General features: G+C 37.4%; 1 protein-coding gene across 3 annotated transcripts in view; it reads left to right on the top strand.

Annotated features, from left to right (window-relative positions):
* The window catches only part of MFSD14B (major facilitator superfamily domain containing 14B), a 159320-nt gene that overhangs the window by 52265 nt on the left and 82459 nt on the right, over window positions 1-24596 (top strand). For 2 of the 3 annotated variants that reach the window (XM_037157074.2, XM_053662796.1), the window contains exon 3: window positions 4967-5029. The exons of the other annotated variant lie outside the window; for it this stretch is intronic. In XM_037157074.2, the coding sequence (XP_037012969.2) occupies window positions 4967-5029 (63 nt within the window). The remainder of the gene's footprint in view (window positions 1-4966; window positions 5030-24596) is intronic. 3 annotated transcript variants of the gene reach the window in all.

Here is a 24596-nt window from a genome sequence, read left to right as displayed (position 1 = left end):
TTTTTTTTTTTTAATTTTAAACTTGCTATAGCTAGTGAACAGAACTCTGTCCTGTTTCCATCAGGGTGAGAAAAATAATTCTAAGATCAGAATTTGAAGATAAAGAAGAGCAGGTGCATATTAATATTTTGTTCAGTCTGACTATCTACATTTAGTATTCATTAGGATCCTCTGAAGTAGTGTAGAACAATTTACCGATTCTTAGTAATTTTTTTTCTGAGATTTGTTTCCTGTTTTACATAGCCATGTCCTGGATTACAACTGTAGTTTGTTAATTAAGCCTTCTCAGGAAGGTGTCCATTCCTAAAATGGTAAAGCAGATTTGTAAAATTAATCTCGCACAGTAGCCTTACCCTCTAGTAGTAGTAGTTTGTACAAGAAAATGAAATGGCTGACATTCTACCCTCAGGTCAAAAGCACATCCTCTTGAGAGCCTGATTTTATTTTAGTGGAAATAAAATACCTGTAATTTGACTACATTAACTTAAATGTCTTCAGATGTGTTTAAGTAGAGCACTTATTTCAATAAAGATATACTTTTATTCTTGTAGTTTGCTGATTTCTTTTGCAAGCGAACTTCCTGAAATTCTGCTAGAGATTCTGGGACTCAGGAGTTCCTACTATCCTGTCCTCTTTATGCGGTGACCTAATAATTCAAAGATTGCTTAGTAAACACTTTACTGACATACTCATTTTCCTATTTTATCCCTTTTTCCTTATAGTCAAAATATGTGCTTATTTATAACAAATATATATTCTGTATTGTCAGCCTATTATTTGTTCACTTTTTTTCACTGTATTAGTGTTTCTTTCCTCTTGGGAATTGAGGTGGATGGGGTGGGAAAGGACTATTTGCCAGGTATTTTTGGCGTAACACAGACACTTCATTGGGTGATTTGCTCTTTACATGAAAAGGAAGTAAAGTTTTAACTATAGTCACATGGAGGCTGTCTTGCTTTCAGGAATCTAGATGTTTCAGGCTCATCTCATAGTTTTGATAGTTTTTTAATGGTGTTTGGACCAATGTACCAGAACAGTAAATTTCACCAGAATGAAAGCACAGTTTCGAGGCTTTCTTTCCCGGATGGTGGAAATGCTACATAGAATTTCAAGGACATCCCTTCTTTCTTGCTGACATAGTGTTTCCCGTGATGTTAGAACACCTGGCAATATTATCAGACCAGGCTCAGGACTGCTAAGTTGGCATGTGAGACATGTCTCCTTCCTCTTCCCTACCTCATTTTACTATTTATTCTACCTAAGCGGTAAAAGGCATTTCCTGGCAACCGGGATGCTAGATGCTGGGCAGTAGCAGCAGTGCAGTCTCAGAGTTCTTCCTATGCTGTCTCCTGCCTCAGAAAGATTGATGGTAGCTCACTGGGAAGTAAAAGTCACAGTGACAGAAGTGAGCCCAAGATGAGCTGCCACTGCCCACTCTTCCCCTGGTTACAAGTTTTATGGGGACCCTTAGAGTTTAGAACAAAGAAAGTAAAAAGTTCATGGCTGAGAAAAGGAATGGGCATGCTCCAGAAAGAGCCTGCACTGGTATCCTTTGTCTTGAGGGATTTTTGTCTCTCTTCTGTGGGCAAGAATCTTAGGGGAGGGTTTAAGCAGAATATTTATCAGTTTAGGTGTCTTTTTTATTTCAATTTTTGTTGTTGTTGTAGTGTGTTTTTAATATGCTGATGCATCAAAGTGAGCGTATAGGGGAGTTTGGGATTATTCTCTGGTTAGCTCCACTGCTTTCTTTACTTTTAACTTGGGTCTGTCTGGTTCTAATCGGGTTTTTGTTGTTCCTTTGACATCAGTCCTTGGTTTTGCCTGGCACAAATGGCATTGATTGGGTCTCTGTTCTTTATTTCCCCAACTGGGGTGATTTAAGCTGTTTATTCTCTGGTTAGGGAGGAGAGGTTCTCCCTAACCAGAGAATTTGTCTCAAGTGTCCTCAATTAAGGGAGATAAGGCCTTGCAGTTCACCAGCTGTCTTTAAATAGTTCAGATTATTTGGCTGTGTTAAATTATTGTCTCCGTTTCCCCATTCCACTTGCCAAGGAATTTTCTTAGCTTCTTACTATCCTGCCTCGGTATGTTGTAGTCTGTATATTAATAAACTTATGAATGCTTTAAAAAAGACTACGCTGATTTCCAATTTAATACAATTATTAGAAAAGTTGACATGGAAACATAAGATAGCCATTGGTGAGTCTGCTTGTCTTAAACTTTGATATAGAAAATGTTTGGAGTGCAGTATTATTTTTTAATAGATTTTCCAGCACTTTTAATACATTATTATATTGCTTTTCTGGCATGCATTGTACGTAATGGAAAGTCAGTTGTTAATGAGTATTGTTTTCTCCATGTCAGGGTGGTGCAAATTGTAGTCCACAGGCCTGATCTAGCCTACTGCTTGTTTTTCTGTAGTCTGTGCACTAAAAGTAGTTTTTACATCTTTAAATGTTTCAGGAAAAGTCTTATGAAATATTTGGTGACGCATGAAAACTATATGAAATTCAAATGTAAGTCTCAATACATAAAATTTTGTTGGACCACAATGATACCTACTGAATGTGGGTGCTTTTGTGCTACATTGGCAGAGTTGAGTAGTTGCAACACAGACCATGTACCCTAAAATGTTTGCTATGTACTACTCTATGTCCCTTCACAGGCTGTTAGTTCTGCAATACATGGTGATTCATTTTCTTTCTTGATGCTTTAGAGATTTTCTTTGTTTTTCAACAATTTGACTATGCTGTTATGTGTCTAAGTGTGGATCTATTTGTGTTAGTTTTACTTGGGGTTTGCTCAGCTTTTGGGGTCTGTACATTAACATTTTTAATACCAAATTTGGAAAGTTTGGTACCATTATTTGAAATATTTTTGCTACCCCATATCTGCTTTCCTTTTGGGACTTTCATTATGCATATGTTACACTTGATAATGTCTCACAGGTCTCTGAGGTGAGGTTCTTATGTTCTTTTTAAAAAAAATTACTGTTAGACTTTTGACTGACTTGTGGCATGACAGCGTAAAGAGGTCAACTTCTGTCCAATAAAGCTGGGCAGAACAGTCAAAGACAACCATTTCAGTGCTCTGGGATTCAACCAAATACATACAACAGACTAGAAAACATTTATTCATTAAGCCACTGAACTTCAGGCAAGAAGAGTGAGTTTGCAGTTGTAAGCTATATGCTTTTGCTCTAAATAATTGTTACTATGAGTATAACAGTTTCTGAGTGCTGACTTTTAGCAAATCACTTGGAATCTATTCTGTTCTAATTTTTTTAACTATACCATGTATATATTTTTTATTTTTTAAATTTATTTATTTTAATTGTTGTTCAAGAACAGTTTTGTGTCTTTTACTCCTATCCCAGCCCACCCCCTCAGTGTTTCCCACCTCCCTCCGATTTCTACCCCCCTTAGTTTTTTGTCCATGTGTCCTTTATACTTGTTCCTATTCCATTGTATTCTTGATAGATGATGTTTGGGTTTCCAGTTTTTGCCTATTATAAATATTGCTGTCTTGACATGTTATACATGTTTTCTGCTGAGCATGTGTGTGTTGTGTGTGTATACATATATACATATATATATACACATATACACACATACCCACACACACCCAGAAGTAAAATTGCAGAGTTTCATTCAACTTCAGTATACACTGCCAGAAAGTTTTCCAGAGTACTTGAACCAATTTATCCTCCAAATAACCAGGCTTCACATCTTCACAAGCAATTAGTATTTCATTTTAGCCATCCTGATGGGTACAGTATGGTCTTAATTTGCATCGTCCTCATGATCAATAAAGTTAACCCCTTTTACATATATTTATTGGCCATATGGCTATCTTGGTGAAGAACTTTGTCAGTTCAGGTGTTTCATCCATTTTAAATAAGTGGGTCTGCTCTTTTCTCATTTGTAGGAATTCTTCATATATCCTGGATACAAGTTATTTTTTGGCATTTATGAACATGTATTTTATGCCTTTACACACAAACATCTATTGCTAATATCTTTTCTCCCTCTTTGGGTTGCATTTTACTCTCTTTAATAGTGTCTTTTGATAAATAAATTTATAATTTTTATGTAATTCAGTGTATTAATTTTTTCTTTTGGTTAGTTTTTTCTTAAAATTCACTTAAGAAACTTCTTCACCAAAACTTTATTGATTTATTTTTAACACATAGAAAAAATTTATCTAGAAAAAGAAATTCCATCCTGGAAAATCAGCTATGATCTTTAGTGTCTAGTTCAAGAGTATTAAGCTTATTTTCTATGTCTTGAAACATGGAAATCACAGTCATTTTAAAGTCTGTGTTGAATAATTCCAAAATGTTAAGTCTTTGATAGTCTGTTTCTGTTTGTATTTTTGCTTGTTTGTTACTATTTTTTGTGTATGGTATCTTTCTTTTGTATCTGATTACCTTTGATTATGTACTACTTATTATATATATATTTGAAAAAATATGTATGTGTATTTGATTTGCATCCTAGATGATAGCCTTTCCAGCAGTGATTTTAGATTTTTTCTGTTAGACATGTGGAGGTGCTACCAGTGTGGAATCATTATGATCCAAATTTAAGGCTAAATGTTTCTTGAACTACCTAGGTGACATAAAACTGAGCTGCAGGCCCATACCTGGGTTAATAAAAACCTTTGTGGTACCTGCTTAAAATTATTGGTGATTTGAGAGGGCAGTTAATTTAATGTTTTGTTTTTTTTTCCCTGCAAGTGCTTTTGTAGCAAAAGCAACTGAGTGGAGTAACTTTTTTAAAAAGATTTTATTTATTTATTTTTTACTGAGAGGGGAAGGGAGGGAGAAGGAAAGGGAGAAAAACATATTTTATTGAAACTTAAAAATTGTTCATTACAATGGTTTCATCTTACCATTAACAGAAGCAGAAATCGCTCCCTATAATTTGCTTTTGAATTTGTCTTGATATTTGTTTGCCTTTTGTAGGTTCTACATGAAACATTTCCTCAACACACATTCCTTATGAATGGTCTCATTCAAGGTGTAAAGGTAAGTATGATTTTTGTATGATTCATTGTGAAGGAAGCCAAGAATTCTAGTTTAACTCTGCAAGTTTAAATGGGGTTTAGGAAAACAATTACTATTTGCTTGGGAGACCTAAATCTAAATTTTTAGCTGGATTATCAACGTCTAAATAAAATATAATTCAAATACATAATGCATAAAATGGTTTACTTATAAAACAAGTACTTTTGTAAAAATTAACATGTGCAATGCAGTTTATGAAGTCTTTAATTCTTTGAACTTTTTATTTCTCTGCCTATCAATATAATAACATGGGCAAATTTTACTGCCTTCTTTTGAGAAAAAGTGTCAAGATTTAGTTGGGCATATAGTCTTTTGGCAAGGCTGGTACTCTAACCACAATTTTCTGAGTTACCAACCTCTTAACTTAATTATCCTTAATTTATTGTTTAAATTTTAATGTGATATCAGAAAAGCTTATAAATATGTAACTTTTTAATTTAAATGAAATGTTAAAATATAATGTTATTGTCCAGTTTTACTTTATAGTAAAGTATACAGGTATAGCATTTAATTTGCCCTTCCCAGTTTTGGACATATAAATCTTCATCATTATACTTTATGTTGAATAGAACACTTAAAGTTATGGCCTAATAATTTGCTGAATTCAGCCATAGGAATTGACTGAATTCACAGCTTTGAGCAGCATTAATTGTAATAAATGCTATTTATTATTATTTGCCTATGTTGAAAAATAATTTGAGAATGTTTATGACAACATAAGTAAAACAACACAATTTAAATAATAGTAGAGCCCTGGCTGGGGTAGCTCAGTGGATTGAGCATGGGCCTGTGAAGCAAAGGGTCGCTGGTTCGATTCCCAGTCAGGGTATATGCCTGGGTGCACACTGAGTCCCCAGTGGGGGACACATGGGAGGTAACCACACATTGATGTTTCTCTCCCACCCTTTCTCCTTCCCTCCCCCATCTCTAAAAATAAGTGAATAAAATATAAATAAATAAATAAATAAAATAAAAGTAGAAACAAGAAGTTTTTAATACTCATTGAAAACAAAAGGCATATTATCAAGAATCTGGCATTAGTTATTTAAGTACCAGGGTAGATAAAAAGAAAAAAATAAATATATGAGAGAGACCATTGATCAAAATGATAAGGTAATTTTGTCCTTACAGTAGATACTTTTTTAAAATATATATTTTATTGATTGTGCTATTACAGTTGTCCCATTTCCCCCCTTCATTCCCCTCCCTTCTGCACACCCCTCCCCCCACATTCCCCCCTTTAGTTCATGTCCATGTGTCACAAGTTCTTTAGCTTCTACATTTCCCATACTATTCTTGCCTTCCCCCTGTCTATTTTCTACCCATCATCCATGCATGCTACTTGTTCTCTCTACCTTCTCCCCACTTCTTCTCCTCCCACTCATCTGTTGCTAACCCTCCAGGTGATCTCCATTTCTGTGGCTCCACTCCTGATCTAGCTGTCTGCTTATTTTGCTTTTGTTTTAGGTATTAGCTTTTAAATCTCTGCTCTACACCTATATTATTCTTGGTCATGTAATTTAACCTCCCTAACCTCAGTTTCAGTATTCGTGAAATGAGAAGGATAAGATCTTTCTAATAGGGTGGTTATGATGATTAAATGAGTTTGTGTATATAAAGTTATTAGCAAAGCATCTTCATGTGCTAAATAGTCAATAAATGTTGCAAATTAAAAAATTAAAAACCAAAAACTATTAGAAGGAAATCTGGTGACCATTAGTTATTTCAGGAAACAACTGTTTTGTTTTGTTTTTAAGAACAAGAATTTAGAAAGAAAAAATCGAGCTATTTACATAAATATTTTATCTTTAGTAAGTAAAAATCATTATGATCAAAATTAAAAGAAAATGACAAAAATCTTGCAATATATACTATAGAAGGAGGAATACATAATCGAGTTCTCAGAGTAAACCCATAGGAAAATGACTGTATTCCAGAAAGGCAAAGAAGAATGTAAGCTGGTTAGTCTATAGAAGGATAACAGTGTAAAAAAGAGTTTATTACAAGTAAGTGGTGAATCTCAAAATAAGTATGGTAATCTTTTCACAAATGTATTGGTTAAAGAGTTTAAACTGAAGAACTAGTTCATTGTATGCAAGTTGGGCCCCCATGCATTGTCAATGAGAAGATCAAGTGCTGTAGCATTTTCAAAAGGCAGTATTTTCATATCTTTAAAAATGTTGACCTTTTTTTTTTTTTTTAAAGATTTTATTTATTTATCTTTAGAGGGGAAGGGGAGAAGGAGAGAGGGAGAGAAACATCAATGTATGGTTGCCTTTCATGCATCCCCTGCTGGGAACTGGCCTGCAGGGAACCAGCCTGCAACCCTGGTATGTGCCCTGACTGGGAATCGAACCGCAATTGTCTGGTTCGCAGGCCCGCACTCAATCCACTGAGCTACACCAGCCAGGGTCAAAAATGTTGACATTTTAACAGTGTAATTTTATTTCTAGAGAATTGTTCTAATCAAATAGAGTTATTCAGATATTCCAGTAAAGAGTATTATAATAGTATACTTGGAAATAATTAAATACCTTAAAATTAAAAAAATAAATATATTGTGGTATAGTCATATGATGTAATTAATACAGGCATAATGAACACATTTTTTGAAGAACATCATACAACAAAAGGTTATAAAACTATACAGTATGGTTTCAGTTTTGTTCAGTCCCAAAATACATGTATATAAGTGAGGGTGGGGGGGTTGGAGAGAGGATTAAAAAGGAAGCACCTGAAGTTTGAAAGTGTGTGAATTTATGGATGATTTTTAGTTTCCGATTTCATATCTGTTGTTCATCTGTGTAATTTTTTTACAGTTAACTTTTACTTTGTAAGTTCACTGTTATACTGCATGAAACAGAAAATTTAGATTTGGGACGAGCATCAAGAAAGGACACAAGAGTAAAAACAGTTCTCCGGTTTTAGTTTTGGATGTTTTGTTTTGTTCTGTTTTTTTGGTAGTAGCTTCACTGAGATATAATTCACATACCATGCAAGTCACCCATTTATGCAGTCATCAGTACACAATCAATTTTAGAACATTTATTACCCCCCAAAGTAATCCTGTACCCATTAGCAGTCACTCCTCATTTCTCCCTTACCTCTTTATCCTTAGGGAAGCACAAATCTACTTTCTTCCCTATAAATTTGCTTGTTCTGGACAGTTCATATAAATGGAATCATATTGGGTAATAGTCTTTTGTGACTGACTTCTTTCACTTAACATAAAATTTTCAAGGTTTACCTGTGTTGTAGCACATAATTAGTTCATTTTTTTCCTCAGCAAAGGTGTTTATTTTTTTTTAACTTTTTTCTTGATTATGCCATTACATTTGTTCTATTCCCCCCTCCATTCCCCTCCACCCTGCATACCCCTCCCCCACCATTTCCCCCTTTAGTTCATGAACACGTGTCTCAAATTCTTTAGATTCTGTATTTCCCCTACTATTCTTACCCTCCCCCCATCTATTTTCTATCTACTGCCTATGCTATTTATTTTCTGTACCTTCTCCCCCCTTCTCCTTCTCCCACTCCCCTGTTGCTAACCTTCCATGTGATCTTCTTTTCTATGGTTCTGCTCCTGATCTAGCTGTCCTCTTAGTTTGCTTTTGTTTTAGGTGTGGTTCTTAATAACTATGAGTTTGCTGTCCTTTCACTGTTCATATTTTTTATCTTCTTTTTCTTAGGTAAGTCCCTTTAACATTTCATATAATAAGGGCTTGGTGACGATGAACTCCTTGAATTTGATCTTATCTGAGCAGCACTTTATCTGTCCTTCCATTCTAAATGAAAACTTTGCTGGATAGAGCAATCTTGGTTGTAGGTCTTTGGATTTCATGACTTGGAATACCTCTTTCCAGCCCCTTCTTGCCTGTAAGGTCTCTTTTGAGAAATCAGCTGACAGTCTTATGGACACTCCTTTGTAGGTGACTGTCCCCTTATCTCTTGCTGCTTCTAGGATTCTCTCCTTCATTTTAATCTTGGCTAATGTAATGATGATGTGCCTTGGTGTGTTCCTTCTTGGGTCCAACTTCTTTGGGACTCTCTGAGCTTCCTGGATTTCCTGGAAGTCTATTTCCTCTGCCAGAATGGGGAAGTTCTCTTTTATTATTTGTTCAAATAAGGTTTCCACTCGTGACTCTTTCCCTTCTGGTACCCCTATAATTCGAATGTTGGAACGTTTAAAGATGTCCTGGAGGTTCCTAAGCTTCTCCTGATTATTTTGAATTCTTGTTTCTTCATTCTTTTCTGTTTGATCATTTTTTCTTCCTTCTGGTGCACTCCATTGATTTGAGTCCCAATCTTGTTTCCATTACTATTGGTTTCCTTTGCATTACCATTCATTTCAATTAGTTTAGCTTCTATATGTTTCTCTAATTTGTGACTAAAATCAACCAGTTCTGTGAGCATCCTGATCACCAGTGTTTTGAACTGTGCATCTGAAAGTTTGGCTATTTCTTCATCGCTTAGATTGATCAGCTCTTGGGCTCTGAGTTGTTCTTGAGCCATTTTTGGTCTGTTCGCACCATTAAGTAAGCGGAGCGAAGCCTTAGTTGTTTACCAGGACGGGGCCACCGAGGTCGCTGGTTTGTGACGCTGTGTGTGGGAGCATGGTCAGAGAGGGAGCAATGGCGGGTCCTCTCCGCCAGCCTAGTCCATCCAGTCCCACCACTCGCCCTGGCCTGTTTATTCGATCGGAATTGTGCGACCCTGCTGCCCTGCGCCTGCTGGCCTCTTCACTGGTTTATCTGCACGCAGATACTCGACCTACCACAAACAGACAGCCACGCCTCTTCCCTGTGTGCTCCAGTAGCTAGCCCGCGATCTGCACCTTCGGCTGCTTGCGCACCACCCTTTGGGGGATTTTTTTTTGCCAACCTGCTCTGCTGCTGGCTTCGCTCTTACCAGTTTAGCTGAGCATTTCGTTGTCTTTGGACTCCGTATTGTCGATTTTCTGTGTGGCTTGGTTGTGTTTATTATTGTTAAAAATAGTTGTTCTTAGATTTGGTTGTGCACAGAAGCAAGGTAGTTCCACCTACACCTCCATCTTGGCGGAAGTCCTCTAATTAGTTCATTTTTTAATAACATATATTTTATTGATTATGCTATTACAGTTGTCCCATTCCCCTCTTCACTCCCCTCCACCCTGCACACCCCCTTCCACCCATATTTTTCCCCTTTAGTTCATGTCCATGTGCCGTAAGTTCTTTAGCTTCTACATTTCCCATACTGTTCTTACCCTCCCCCTTCCTATTTTCCACCTACCATCAATGCTACTTATCCTCTGTATCTTTTCCCCCTTTCTTCCCCCCATTCCCCTGTTGCTAACCCTCCATTTGATCTCTATTTCTGTGGTTCTTTTCCTGTTCTAGTTGTTTGCTTAGTTTGTTTTTGTTTTTGTTTTAGGTGTGGTTAATAATTATGAGTTTGCTGTCATTTTACTATACATGTTTTTTTAATTTTATTTTTTAAATTTTATTACTATACATGTTTTTTATCTTCTTTTTCTTATCTAAGTCCTTTTAACATTTCATATAATAAGGGCTTGGTGATGATGAACTCCTTGAACTTGACCTTATCTGAGAAGCACTTTATCTGCCCTTTCATTCTAAATGAAATTTTTGCTGGATAGAGCAATCTTGGATGTAGGTCCTTGCATTTCATGACTTGGAATACTTCTTTCCAGCCCTTTCTTGACTGTAAGGTCTCTTTTGAGAAATCAGCCGACAGTCCAATGGGAACTCCTTTGTAGGTGACAGTCCCCTTGTCTCTTGATGCTTCTAGGATTCTCTCCTTCATTTTAATCTTGGCTAATGTAATTATGATGTGCCTTGGTGTGTTTCTTCTTGGGTCCAACTTCTTTGGGACTCTCTGAGCTTCCTGAATTTCCTAGAAGTCTGTTTCCTTTGCCAGAATGGGGAAGTTCTCCTTTATTATTTGTTCAAATACGTTTTCAGTTTCTTGCTCTTCCTCTTCCGCTTCTGGTACCCTATAATTCAGATGTTGAAATGTTTAAAGCTGTCTTAGAGGTTCCTAAGCCTCTCCTCATTTTTTTGAATTCTTGTTTCTTCATTCTTTTCTGATTGGATATTTCTTTCTTCCTTCTGGTCCACTCCATTGATTTGAGTCCCAATTTCCTTCCCATCAGTATTGGTTTCCTGTACATTTTCCTTTATTTCACTTAGTGTAGTCTTCATTTTTTCATCTAACTTGTGACCAAATTCAACCAATTCTGTGAGCCTCCTGATCACCAATGTTTTGAACTTTGCGTCTGATAGGTTGGCTATTTCTTTGTTGCTTAGTTGTATTTTTTCTGGAGCTTTTATCTGTTCTTTCATTTGGGCCTTTTTTTTTTTTTGTCTTGATATGACTGTTGTATTTGTGAGGGGCGGAGCCTTAGGTGTTCACCAGGGCCAGGCAACACAGTCTTTGGGTTGTGACACCGTATGTGGGGCAGGGGTCCGAGAGGGAACAATGGCACTTGGTTGGCCCTCTGCTAGATTTCAGTTACTTCTGCTGCTTCCCCCAAGCAAACTGGGCCCCTCTGGTACTGATTTCCAGGTGGGTGGGTTTGTGTGAGTTCTAGGACTCTGTGGATCTCTCCAACGAACTCTCTTGTGAGACTGGGAGTCTCTCCCAGCACATCAACCCCAACACGTGTTTTCAGTCAGTGTTTTGAGGCTTTATTTTTCCTCGCTGGGACCCTGGGTTACGTGGTCCCTCTCGCTCCCAGTTTCACCTGGTTTATCTGCACACGAATGTGGGACTGCCTGGTCTGCCAGCTGCCTTGCACACCGCACTCCTCCACAATCTGCTGCCTCACTGGGTCCACCAGCCACCGCCTTGTGCGCCCAGGTCCACCAGTTGCCAGTCACCACTTTGCCATAACCCCTCTCCACCTGGCCGCCGGACTCCATGCCTCCTACCGGTCTGGATAAATGTGTCTACTTTAATTCCTTGGTTGTTGGATTCCATACAGTTCAATTTTCTGTCTGTACTGGTTGTTTTTTGTTTCTTTGTCCTTATTTTGGTCATGCGAGGAGGCACAGTGTGTCTACCTATGCCTCCATCTTGGCCTGAATCCTTCAGTTCTTTATTTTTTTTATAGCTACTGTTCCATTGTATAGATATACCACAGTTCATTCATCAGTTGATGGACATTTGTTTTTTTTTCCACTTTTTGGCTGCTATAAACATCTGTGTACAGGGTTTCATGTGGACATGTTTCCACTTCATCCTTGTTGTATACCTAGAACTACAATTGCTGGGTCATGTGGTAACTTGATTTTTTTTAACGCTTTCAAATTAGCTTACTTCCTAACCCTGTTTCTGACTAGTAGTATATGTGCCTAGCAATATCTCCTAGACTACTGAAAGATAGGTGGCTCAAGCCTTGAACAATAATTTCTTTTATCTTGGTATTTGTGCACATGTGCATGTGCTCACTCGCTCTCTCTCAGTAATGTTGTCACATTTAACAATTTCATTTCTCCAATAAATCCATCAGCAAATTCTGTGGTGCTACCTTCCAAATTGGTCTATAATCAAAATAGTACCTGGTTCCTTCTCAATAAGGAATCTACAACCAATCCCACCTTTTCCCTGGCAGACTCCCTGTTATCTTCTCAACACTCTTGCCGATGTTGCTGCAGCCACAATCTCCTTAGTCTGAAGGCATTGTAGCTACTGTTTTGCTGCTTGGATTGCTTTCTCTGCCATAACTGGCAAGACTCTTTAACTCTCAGCTAGCTCCTCATCCACATGTCAATTTCAGTGAAGCTTTCACTAACTACCATCTTAAATAATGTGTCCTCTTCTCAATAGTCTTAGTCCCCTTTCTCTGCTTTTTTTCTCTCATGTTTTATTATTCTTTTTTTCTAATTGAATTTATTGGGGTGACATTGGTTAATAAAACCGTATAGGTTTTAAGTGTACAACTTGATAAAACATCATCTGCATACTGCATTGTGCACTCATAGCCCAAAGTAAAGTCTCTTTCTGCATCCATTTATCTCCCTTTTGCCCACTTTCACCTATGCCCCCTTTTACCTCAGGCTGGCACTATACTGTTTTCCATGTATGTGTTTTGCTTATTCCATCCAAACAGCCTCTGTTCCTCTCCCATCTGACACCTGTCAGTCTGTTTAAGGTATCTGTACTTCTATTTCTATTTTGTTTGCTAAATTATTTTATTACACTTCACATATAAGTGAAATCATATGGTATTTAACTTTCTCTGACTGGCTTATTTCACTTACCATAATAATGTCAGGTCCATCCATTCTGTTGAAAAAGGTAAGAGTTCCTTCTTTTTATGGCCAAGGAGGATTCCATGGTGCAAATGTCCCATGGCTTTTTTATCCACTAATCTACTGATGGGCACTAAGATTGTTTATGGATCTTGGCTATTGTAAATAATGCTACAGTGAACACAGTGGTGCATATATTCTTTCAAATTAGTGTTTTAGTTTTCTTCACATACATTCCCAGAAGTGGGATTGCTGTGTCAAAAGACGGGTTCATTTAAAATTTTTTTAGGAAATTCCATAGTTTTTCCACAGTGGCTACTGTACCAGTCTGCATTACCACCAACAATGCACTAGGGTTCCCTTTTCTCCACAACTTCTCCAGTATGTTGATTTATTGATGATAGCCTTTCCAACAAATATGAGGACATATTTCATTGTGGTATTAATTTGAATCTCTGATTCATGACATTGAGCATCTTCTCATGCCTATTGGCCATCTGAATGTCCATTTGTGTATTTAGTGCCTTTGATCATTTTTAAATTGGGTTGTTTGTCTTAGTGTTAAGTATGGTAAGTTCATTATATATTTTGGAAATTAACCCCATATCAGAACTATCATTGGCAAATATATTCTCCCATTCAGTGGGTTGTCTTTTTATTTTGTTGATGGTTTCTTTTGCTATGCATTTTAGGGTATATAGTCCCATTTGTTTATTTTTTCCTTTGTTTCCCTTTTCAGATGAGATATAGAAGCAAAAATATCACTACTAGAGGTGTCTGAAATTTTACCGCATAGTATTGTAGGATTTTTATAGTTTCAAAACTTACGTTTAAATCTTTTATCTATTTTGAGTTTATTCTTGTGTATGGCATAAATTAGTTTCATTTTTTGGGCATGTACCTCTTCAATAGTTCCATGTCCATTTATTGAAGAGACTGTCTTTATTCTAGTGTATATTCTTGATTCCTTGTCACATATAATTGACCATAAATGTGTGAGTTTATTTCTGAGCTCTCTGTTCTGTTCCATTGATCTGTATACCTGTTCTTATGCCAGTACTAGGTCTTATAGAGTTATATCTAGTGGTGTGATACCAGGTATTGTGGTACCTCCCACTATTCTTCTTTCTCAAGATTACTGAGGCTATTTGGGTTTTTTTTTTTTTTTCAAGATTTTATTTTTTTATGTTTCAAGAGAGGGGAAGGAAGGGAGATAGGGAGAGTAATATCAATGTGTGGTTGCCTCTCACACACCCCAGCTGAGGGCCTGGCCTGGACCCCAGGCATGTGCCCTAACTGGGAATTGAACCTGTGACTCTTGTTCACAGGCCACTGGTGGCTAAGAGTATGGTGAACCAACCCACTGAGCCACACCAGCCAGGGCATGTTTTTTTTGTTGTTGTTTATATTTTTTTTAATTTATTTTAATTGCTGTTCAGGTACAGTTTTCTGTCCTTTATTCCCATCCCAGTCCACGCCCTTCAGTGCTCCCCACCTCCCTCCCATTTCTACCCCCCTTAGTCTTTGTCCCTGTGTCCTTTATACTTGTTCCTGTAAAACCCTTCCATTTTTCCCCTGAAATCCCCTCTCCTCTCACCTCTGGTGCCTGTAAGCCTGTTCTCTATTTTAGTGTCTTTGGTTATATTTTGTTTGCTTCTTTGTTTTGTCCTTTAGGTTCCTGTTAAAGGTGAGATCATATGGTATTTGTCTTTCACTGCCTGGCTCATTTCACCCAGTATAATGCTTTCCAGTTCCATCGATGCTGTTGCAAAGGATAGAAGCTCCTTCTTTCTTTCCACTGCATAGATTCCATTGTGTAAATATACCATAGCTTTTGGATCCATTTATTTACTGGTGGACACCAAGGTTGCTTCCAACTCTTGGCTATTGTAAATTGTGCTGCTATGAACATTGGGGTGCATAGGTTCTTTTGGCTTGGTATTTCAGGATTGTTAGGATATAATCCTAGCAGTGGAATTGCTGGGTCAAAAGGCAGATGCATTTTTAGTTTTCTGAGAAAATTCCATACTGTTTTCCACAATGGTTATACCAGTCTGCAATCCCACCAACAGTGCACTAGGGTCCCCTTTTCTCCACAACCTCACCAACACTTGTTTGTTGGTTTGTTTATGATGGCCATTCTGACTGGGGTGAAGTGATATCTCATTGCAGTTTTAATTTGCATCTCTCTGATAGCTAATGATATTGAGCATCTTTTTATGTGTCTCTGGATCCTCTGTATGTCCTCCTTGGACAAGTGTCTGTACAACTCCTTTGCCCACTTTTTAATTAAGTTGCTTGTCTTCTTTAGCGTGGAGTCATGTAAGTTCTTATTATATTTTGGAGATTAAATCCTTGTCTGAGGTATCATTGGCAAATGTTTTCTTATACAGTTGGTTCTCTTTTCATTTTAATACTGTTTTATTTAGCTGTGCAGAAACTTTTTATTTTGATGAGATCCCATTTGTTTATTCTTTCCTTTATGTCCCTAGCTGTAGGGGACATATCAGTAAAACTTGCTGCGTGAAATATCTGAGATTTTCCTGCCTATGTTCTCCTCTAGGACTTTAATGGCATCATGGCTTATATTGAAATCTTTGATCCACCTTGAATTTATTTTGATGTATGGTGTAAGTTGTTGCTCGAGTTTTATTTTTTTGCATTTAATTATCCAGTTCTCCCAACACCATTTGTTGAAGAGGCTATCTTTACTCCATTTCATGTTACTGCCTCCTTTGTCGAATATTAATCGACTATAGAGAGTTGGGTTTATTTCTGGGCTCTCCGTTCTGATCCATTGGTCTATGTGCCTGTTTTTATGGCAGTACCAGGCAGTTTTGATTACAGTGGACTTGTAATACAGTTTGATATCAGGTATTGTGATCCCTCCTACTTTGTTCTTCTTTCTCAAAATTGCAGCTGCTATTTGGGGTCGTTTATGGTTCCATATAAATTTTTGAAATGTTTGTTCTATGTCTGTGAAGTATGTCATTGGTACTTTAATAGGTATTGCATTGAATCTGTAAATTGCTTTGGGTAGGATGGACATTTTGATGATGTTAATTCTTCCAATCCATGAACATGGTATATATTTCCATTTGTTTGTGTCTTCCTTGATTTCTTTCTTCAGTGTTGTGTAGTTTTGTGCATACAGGTCTTTTACCTCCTTGGTTATTTTATTTATTCCTATGTGGTTTTTTTTTTTAATTCCTGGGGGGGGGTTTGCTCTTTTTTTTTTTCTGCTATATTGAATGTGATTTGTTTCTTGATTTCTACTTCTGTTGTTTCATTGTTGATATACAAAAATGCCTTTGAATTCCGGATATTGACTTTATATCCCGCTGTTTTACCAAATCAATTCAATTCATTGAGCAGTTCTTGAGAGAAGTCTATAGGATTTTCTGTGTACACTATGATGTCATCTGCAAACAATGACAGTTTTGTTCCCTTCTTTTTTATTTGGATCCCTTTTATCTCCTTTTCTTGTCTGATTGCTGTAGCTAAAACTTCCAATTCTGTATTGGATAGAAGTAGTGAAAGTGGACAACCTTGTCTTGTTCCTGATCTTAGTGGAAAAGATTTTAGCTTTTGCCCATTGAGTGTGTTGGCTGCAGGTCTCTCATATGTGGCCTTTATTGTGTTGAGGAATGCTGCCTCTTTTCCCACTTTGTTGAGTGTTTTTGTCATAAATGGGTGCTATACCTTATCAGATGCTTTTTCGGCATCAATTGATATGATCATGTGATTTTTGTCTTTGCTTTTATTTATGTGATGTTTTACATGTACTGATTTACGAATATTGAACTATCCTTGCATCCCTGGGATGAATCCCACTTTGTCATGGTGAATGATCTTTTTAATGTATTGTTGGGTGTGATTTGCCAATATTTTGTTGAGGATTTTAGCATCTATGTTCATCAGCAATATTGGCCTGAAGTTTTCTTTCTTTGTTGTATGTTTACCTGGTTTGGGGATTGGGATTATGCTAGCTTAATCCCAATTATGAAACTCTTTTTATAAAAAGAGTTTGGGAGTCTTCCATCATTTTGAATTTTTTTTAAGTAGTGTGTGAAGGATAGGGGTTAGCACTTCTTTAAATTCTTTGTAGAATGTTCCTGTGTCCAGGGCATCTGGTCCAGGGCTTTTGTGTGACAGGAGTTTTTTGATTACTGCTTGAATTTCTTTTGCTGTTATTGGTCTATTCCGGTTTTCTACTTCTTTTTCATTGAGTTTTGGGAGATTATATTTTTCTAGAAATGTGTCCATTTCCCCCAGGTTCTCAAATTTCTTGGCATACAGTTCTTCATAGTAATTTCTTACAACCCCTTCTATTTCTGTGGTATCAGTTGTAATCTCTCCTCTTTCATTTCTGATTGTGTTTATTTGTGTCTGTTCCCTTCTGTTATTGATGAGCCTACTTAAAGGCTTGTCTATTTTGTTTATCTTTTCAAAGAACCAACTCCTGGATTCATTGATCCTTAGAATTGTACTTTTAGTCTCTATGTCATTTAGTTCTGCTCTGATCTTAGTTATTTCCTTCCTTCTACTTGCTTTGGGCTGTTTTTGTTGTTGTTCCTCGAGTTCTTACAGGCGTAGAGTAAGGTCGTTTGTTTGAAATGTTTCTGTTTTCTTTCGGTAGGCCTGTATTGCTATAAACTTCCCTCTCAGGACTGCCTTCACTGTGTCCCATAAGTTTTGGGTTGTTGTGAGATCATTTTCATTTGTTTCCAGAAACTTTTTGATTTCTTCCCTAATTTCATTCTTGACCCATTCATTGTTTAATAGCATACCATTCAGTCTCCATGATTTTGGGTGTTTTGGGTTTTTTCCCTTGGGGTTGGTTTCTAGTCAGTCCCTTGTGGTCAGAAAAAAAAAATGCTTGATATGGTTTCAATTTTCTTGACTTTGTTGAGACTCATTTTGTGCCCTATCTTGTGGTCTATCTTTGAGAATGTTCCATGTGCATTTCAAAAGAGTGTGTATTTAGCTTCTTTGGGATGAACGGCTGTATATATATATATATATCAGTTAAGTCCATTTCATCTAGGACATTGTTCAATGCCACAATATCTTTGTTGATATTTTGTTTGAAAGATCTGTTCATTTTTGACAGTTGGATGTTAGAGTCCCCCACTATAATTTTGTTGCTGTCAATATCTTTCTTGAAGTCCTCTAAGATATTCTTTACATATTTTGGTGCTCCTATATTCAGTGCATACATATTTACAAAATTTATGTCTTCTTGATTGATTCTTCTCTTGAGTATTATGAAGTGACCTTCTGGGTCTCTTAGTATGGCCTTTTTTTTTTTTTAAGTCTGTTTTATCTGATATGAATATTGCTACCCCAGCTTTTTTTTTTCTCCTGTCCATTTGCTCGGAATATTTGTTCTCAGCCCTTTCCTTTCAGTCTGTGTAGGTCTTTTTTCCTGAGGTGGTTCTCTTGTATGCAGCATATGTGTGGGTCATGCTTTCTTATCCATCCAGCTATTCTATGTCTTTTGTTTCAAGAATTTAATCCATTTACATTTAAAGTTATTATTGATAGGTACTTACTCATTGCTATTTTTGTACCTGTGTTCTTCTCTATCTCTTTTCCTTCCTCTCCTCAAAGCAATTCCTTTAGCATCTCCTGCAGAGCTGTTTTGATGGAGGTGTATTGTTTTAGAGTTCTTTTGTTTCGGAAGCTCTTTATTTGGCCTTCTATGCTGATTGAGAGCCTTGCTGGGTAAAGTAGCCTTGGTTGCAGGCCTTTGGTTCTCATTACTGGGAATATTTCTTGGCCTTGGAGTCAAAGAGGTCTTGGAGTCTTGGCCTTGGCCAAAAGCTATTGTCTTTTGCCTTGGAATGTTTCCATTGAGAAGTCAGCTGCTAACCTTATGAAGGCTCCCTTGTATGTTGCTTCCTTTTTCTCCCTTGTTGCCTTTAACATTCTCTCCTTGTCTTGGAATTTTGTTTTTTTAATGATGATGTCTTGAGGTGGACCTCTTTGGGTTCCTCTTGATTGGTACTCTCTGTGTTTTCTGGTTTTGTGTGACTTTCTCTCATCAAATTAGGGAAGTTTTCCATCATTACTTTTTCAAATAGGTTTTCTATCCCTGGCCCTTCTTCTTCTTTTTTTGGTATCCCTATTATACGGATATTATAAGGTTTCGTATTGTGTTGCATTTCTCCTAATGCCTCTTCATTCCTTCTAAGCCTCTGTTTCTTTACTTGCTCTTTCTGTTTTTTGTTTGTTTGTTTTGCCTTTGTCCTATAGCTCGCTAATCCGATCTTCTGCTTCATCGATCCTGCTTTTGATTCCTTCCACTGTGTTCCTCAGTTCAGAAATTGTATTCTTCATTTCGTCTTGGCCCTTGCTGATAGTTTCTATTTTCTTTTTCATGTTGATATAAATTACAGTGAGTTCATTGTAGTTCCCCTGTAGTTTCTGGTAGCACATTGTAAACTCATTGAACTTCTTGAGAATCTTTTCCTTGAATTCAGTACCTGATAGCTGAGTTGACTGTACTTCATCTAGCATTCTTTCTGAGGCTTCCTCCTTTCTTTTCATTTGGGGATTAGTTCTGTCTTCCCATTGTTTGTGAGACTCTTGTTTTTAGCTTCAGCTTTTTTAAATTGCTCTGTTCTGGCTCCCTGGGTTTATGGTATGAACTACAATGGTAGGATACCTGTGAGATTCAGTGGTGTAGTCTCCTTGATCTCCTGAGCTAACCGTTCTTCGGATGTCGTTTAAGTTGGCTCTGTGTTTGTCTTTGGGTTTTGATTGGTTTTGTGTCTTTCTTTTGTGGGTCCTTCCCATCAGCTGGTTAACTGAGGGTCACTCTGTCTACCACCTCTTGTAATTTATTGTACTGATGAGAGCAGGTTATGTTGAAGCTGGTTCTTCCACGTGTACAAGATTTTAAGGATTCTCACTTGCTCCTTTTCAGTTGTCTATACTGGGTAGTTTCTCCACTAGTTAGTTTTATTTTTAGATAGGTCCTTGATTGAGGTTTCCACTGCTTCTTCACCTTCTTTTGTTGTTATCTGTTGGTGGTTCCTTTGTTGTTGAGTTTCCTCTTCCAGTGGGTGTTGTGGTGTTCACCTTTTCCACCTACTCTTCTTCGTGATCAGTTGGATGGGAAGGAAAATGGTTTAAGACAGCAAGAGAGTATTCTATGATATTTTCAATAGCAGCCAGAAGAGATAGGGGTCCTTTGGCTGTATATAGTGTTAACCATGATCTTCAACCCAACTAGCCACTTTATAGAGAGGATGGAAATAAGGTAAGACTCTTGTTGGGGAGGGAAGGATTGTGAGTTGGGTCTATAAAGCAGTGAGGTTGTGGGAGGTCAGATTCTCAGGTATGGGGAGACTAAAGGATAGTAAATAGGTGTAGTGTATGAGAGAATAGAGTTAATCACTACAGTAATAGATTTCAGGGAACTGGAAAGTGGGCTAAGATCTGGGTGGGGTGTTGTGAAGTATTTATAGTTGTATGGAACAGCTATTTTTTATATTAGAGTAACAATCATAAGACAGAATCTATGTGATCTGGATAACAAGAATAGGAAGTATAGGACCTTGACTAGTGTGGTAATGGAACACAAGTGAAGTGAAGGACAGTAAATTAGCAATACAGTATGAAAGAGAGATCAAGGGAAACCTTTCAACTGGTACAATATAGCCAGCCAAGCAAAACAGACTATACAGAAAGAAAAGGAATACAAAAATACTATTAGAATAGAAGATGTAAGAATAATGAAAAAATAATAATACAAATATGCAGTAACTTGCAGGTTGTTTGTAGTAGCAAAGAGAAATTTGTCTCACTGTCTCAGCTGTTGTAATGCCGCTTCTTTGGGTCCAACTCTGGTCATTTCACAGTTCCAGGTTTGGGGTTTTTTTGTTTGTTTGTTTGTTTGTTTGTTTGTTTTCTCACTTGTAGGTATTTTTAAAAAAGCAGAAGGAAGGAACAAGATAAAAAATTGAAAAGAAAGGAAGAGAGAATAAAACAAGGAAGAAGGAAAGAGAGGAAAACGGAACTGAGATAAAAAAAATAAGAAAAATTAAAAAGAAAAAAATTTTTAATGAATAAATAAATTAAATTAAAAGATTTTTGGTTTCAAAGTGGCCAAACTGGTTTATCTGGTCTTTGTGGCTGCATGAGACTGAGGAGCAATTGGTATGGCTCTTCTTTCTTCCAGATCTGCATTCAGCCTTTACACTCTCAAGGTGCTAGCTTGGCCCCTCTTCCCATTGCCTTGGGTGTAGGATCCAGGCCTTCCTGGGCACACACTTTCCCCATGGTTACCATTGTGGGCTCGGGTGCAGGTTACGCATGCGCTCTCCACCAGGCTTCCTTGGATCCATGAGTTTGCCCCCTTCCCAGTGCTATGTGGGTGTTCAGGGTCTTTCGCACAACCTTCTGTGCAAACTGGGGATCACTGTCCGACTGGGTGGCAGGGAGGCTGGATCAGTTGCTGTAGAATTCCCCAAAGAGTGTCTCTCTTTTCACTTTTTCTTTTTGAGAAATTCCTCCTACTCAAGACTGCCGCTCCATACAGTGGCCTGGCCTCTTCAACAGTCCAATTCTCCAGCCAGACTAGTGACCATCAGGGTCAGTGCCTGTCACTGCATGACTCTCAACTCTCCCAAACGAGAGACTGCAGACTTCATGGGTGATCACAGATAGCCCCTGTGTGTTTGCCTTTGTCCTTATTTCCCTCTCTGCAACTTCAAGCAACCTTGCGCCTCTCCTGGTGCTGCTTAAACCTTGTTTGGCCAGGGATGAAGGGAGGGAGCAGTTGACCCGGCTCTCTCCCAAGGACTGTGTGGTAGACCCAGCATGGGGTGCCCTGCCTGGGGCTTCTGCCACCCTGGTCACCGAGCTGGTCTCTGGGACCTTATTGTCCTGAAGCACTGTCCTTACCATCTGGTTTTTCAGTGTCCACTACAATTTTTGGTCTCTTATTTTCATATATGCTGGGGTACTGTTGACTGTTTGCTCTGTTCCTATGTAGATTGGCTAGGTTTTTCTCCCATGTATAGGGGGAAGTGGAAGTTGCTCCCTCCTACCTCATTGCCATCTTCCCCCTCTCGGGTTTTTTTAAATTAAATATTTTACTGTCATTCTATTACAGTTGTTTTAATTTTTCCCCTTTTGCTCCACAAATTCCCTATTCGGTGTGTTGTTTTGTTTTTCTGGGTTTTTTTTTTTTCTCCATATAGATTTTCAGAATATTTGTTTTAGATCTTAGAAATATGCCATTAGTATTTTAATAGGAATTGTGTTGAATCTGTAGATTGCTTTGGGTAATGTGGACATTTAAATGGTGTTCATTATTCCTATAATTAGGAACATGGTATATACTTCCACTTACTTGTATCTCCTTCAATTTCTTTATTCAGTATCCAATAATTTTTTGAGTATAGGTCTTTTTTGTTAAATATATTTGTAGATATCTTTTTGGGGGGGTTTGCTGCAATGAGAATGTTTTCTTAATATTAATTTTGTATCCCACCACTGTACTGAATTTATCTATTCTAGTAGTTTTTGATGGAATCTCTAGGGCAAGGGTGACAAACTCATTTTCACCGGGGACCACATCAGCCTTGCAATTGCCTTCAAAGGGCTGAATGTAATTTTATGACTGTATAAATGCACCTACTTTTTAACAAGGGGCAAGGAGCTCGTCAGTTTCACTGGAGAGAAACAAGGTGATGGGCTGGATAAAACAACGTGGAGGGCCAGATTCAGCCCACACAGTTCTTGTGTTTGCCACCTGTGCCCTAGGGTATTTTATGTACATTAGTATGTCATCTGTGAATAATAACAGTTTTACTTCCTCTTTTCCAATTTGGATGTCTATTTTTTTTTTCTTATCTGATTGCTATGACTATGACTTCCAATGCTATGTTGAATAAGTGTGTTGAAAGCAGACATTGTTGTCTTAATCTTAGGGGAAATGCTTTTTAGTTTTTGTCCATTGAGTGTGATATTAGCTATGGACTTGTCATATACAGCCTATATTATATTGAGGTATGATCCCACTGTGCTGATAGTTTTTATCATAAATGGATGCTAGATATGATCAAATGCTCATTCAGTTACTGTGGTCTTGTGATTCTGACCCTTCATGTTATGTGATGTATCACATTTTTGATTTGTTGTATTAACCTTACATCCCCAGGATAAATATCATTTGATACTGTATGAGCTTTTTAAGTTATTGCTGTAAGCAAAGTCCATTGTGCGTCATTCTGATTTGTTGTTATGGATTCACATCATCCTGGCTCCACAGTTGAATGTCAGCAAATCTCCTGGAACTGAGATGCTTGAAGGTCACAATCTGTATCTTTTGAAATGAGTTCCTATGATTCTTATACAAACATGTTCATTTACAAGTTACGTATTAGAGTCAGCAATTTAAGAAAAATGCCAAAAGATTGTGGGGTGGGTTATAATTTCCCACGGTTACAATTTTCCACTGTTACATTGCTGGATCCAGTTTGCTAATATTTTGTTGAGGATTTTAGTATCTTTGTTTATCGAGGATATTGGCCTGTAATTTTCTTCTTTGCAGTGTCTTTATCAGGTTTTAGAATTAGGATAGTGCTGGCCTTACAAAATGAACTTGTCTTCCCTCTTGGAATTTTTGAAATAGTTTGAGGAGGATCAATGTTAGTTTTTCTTTGAAGGTTTGTCTATGAAGCCAAGAAAATTTGTCTATGAAGCCATCCAGTCCAGGACGTTTGTTTGCTGGGAGTTTTATAATTACTGCTTAAACTTCATTAGTTGTAATTGTTCTATTCAGATTTTCTGATTTTTTCTGACTTGGCACATGGTATGTTTATAGAAATTTATTAATTTCACCCAGGTTTCCAATTTGTTGGTATATAGTTGTTTGTAATATTTTCTTACAGTCCTTTGTACTTCTGTGTTACTTCTCTTTCAAATCTTCTATTTATTTGGGTCCTCTTCCCCCCCACCATGAGTCTCATTAAAGATTTGTCAGTCTTTTCAATGAACCAGTTGTTAGTTTCATTGATCTTTGGGGTTGTTTTTTACAGTCTCTGTGTCATTTTCTTCTGCTCATATCATTATTTCCTGGCTTTTATTGACTCAGGACTTTGTTGGCTTTTTTTTTCCTTGTTCTTTGAGGTGCAGGATTAGATTGTTTGAGATTTTTCTTCTTTTGTTAGGCCTGTAATGCTATGAACTTTGTTCTGAGGACTGCTTTCACTGTGTCCCATAGATTTGGAGTTGTTGTACATTCATTTTCATCTGTGATC

Source organism: Artibeus jamaicensis, unplaced genomic scaffold (genome assembly GCF_021234435.1).
Source record: "Artibeus jamaicensis isolate MK-2021 breed Jamaican fruit bat unplaced genomic scaffold, CSHL_Jam_final contig_288, whole genome shotgun sequence".
Lineage (NCBI taxonomy): Eukaryota > Metazoa > Chordata > Mammalia > Chiroptera > Phyllostomidae > Artibeus > Artibeus jamaicensis.
Note: the sequence above shows the minus strand (reverse complement) of the source record. Positions and strands in the feature narration are given on the sequence as shown.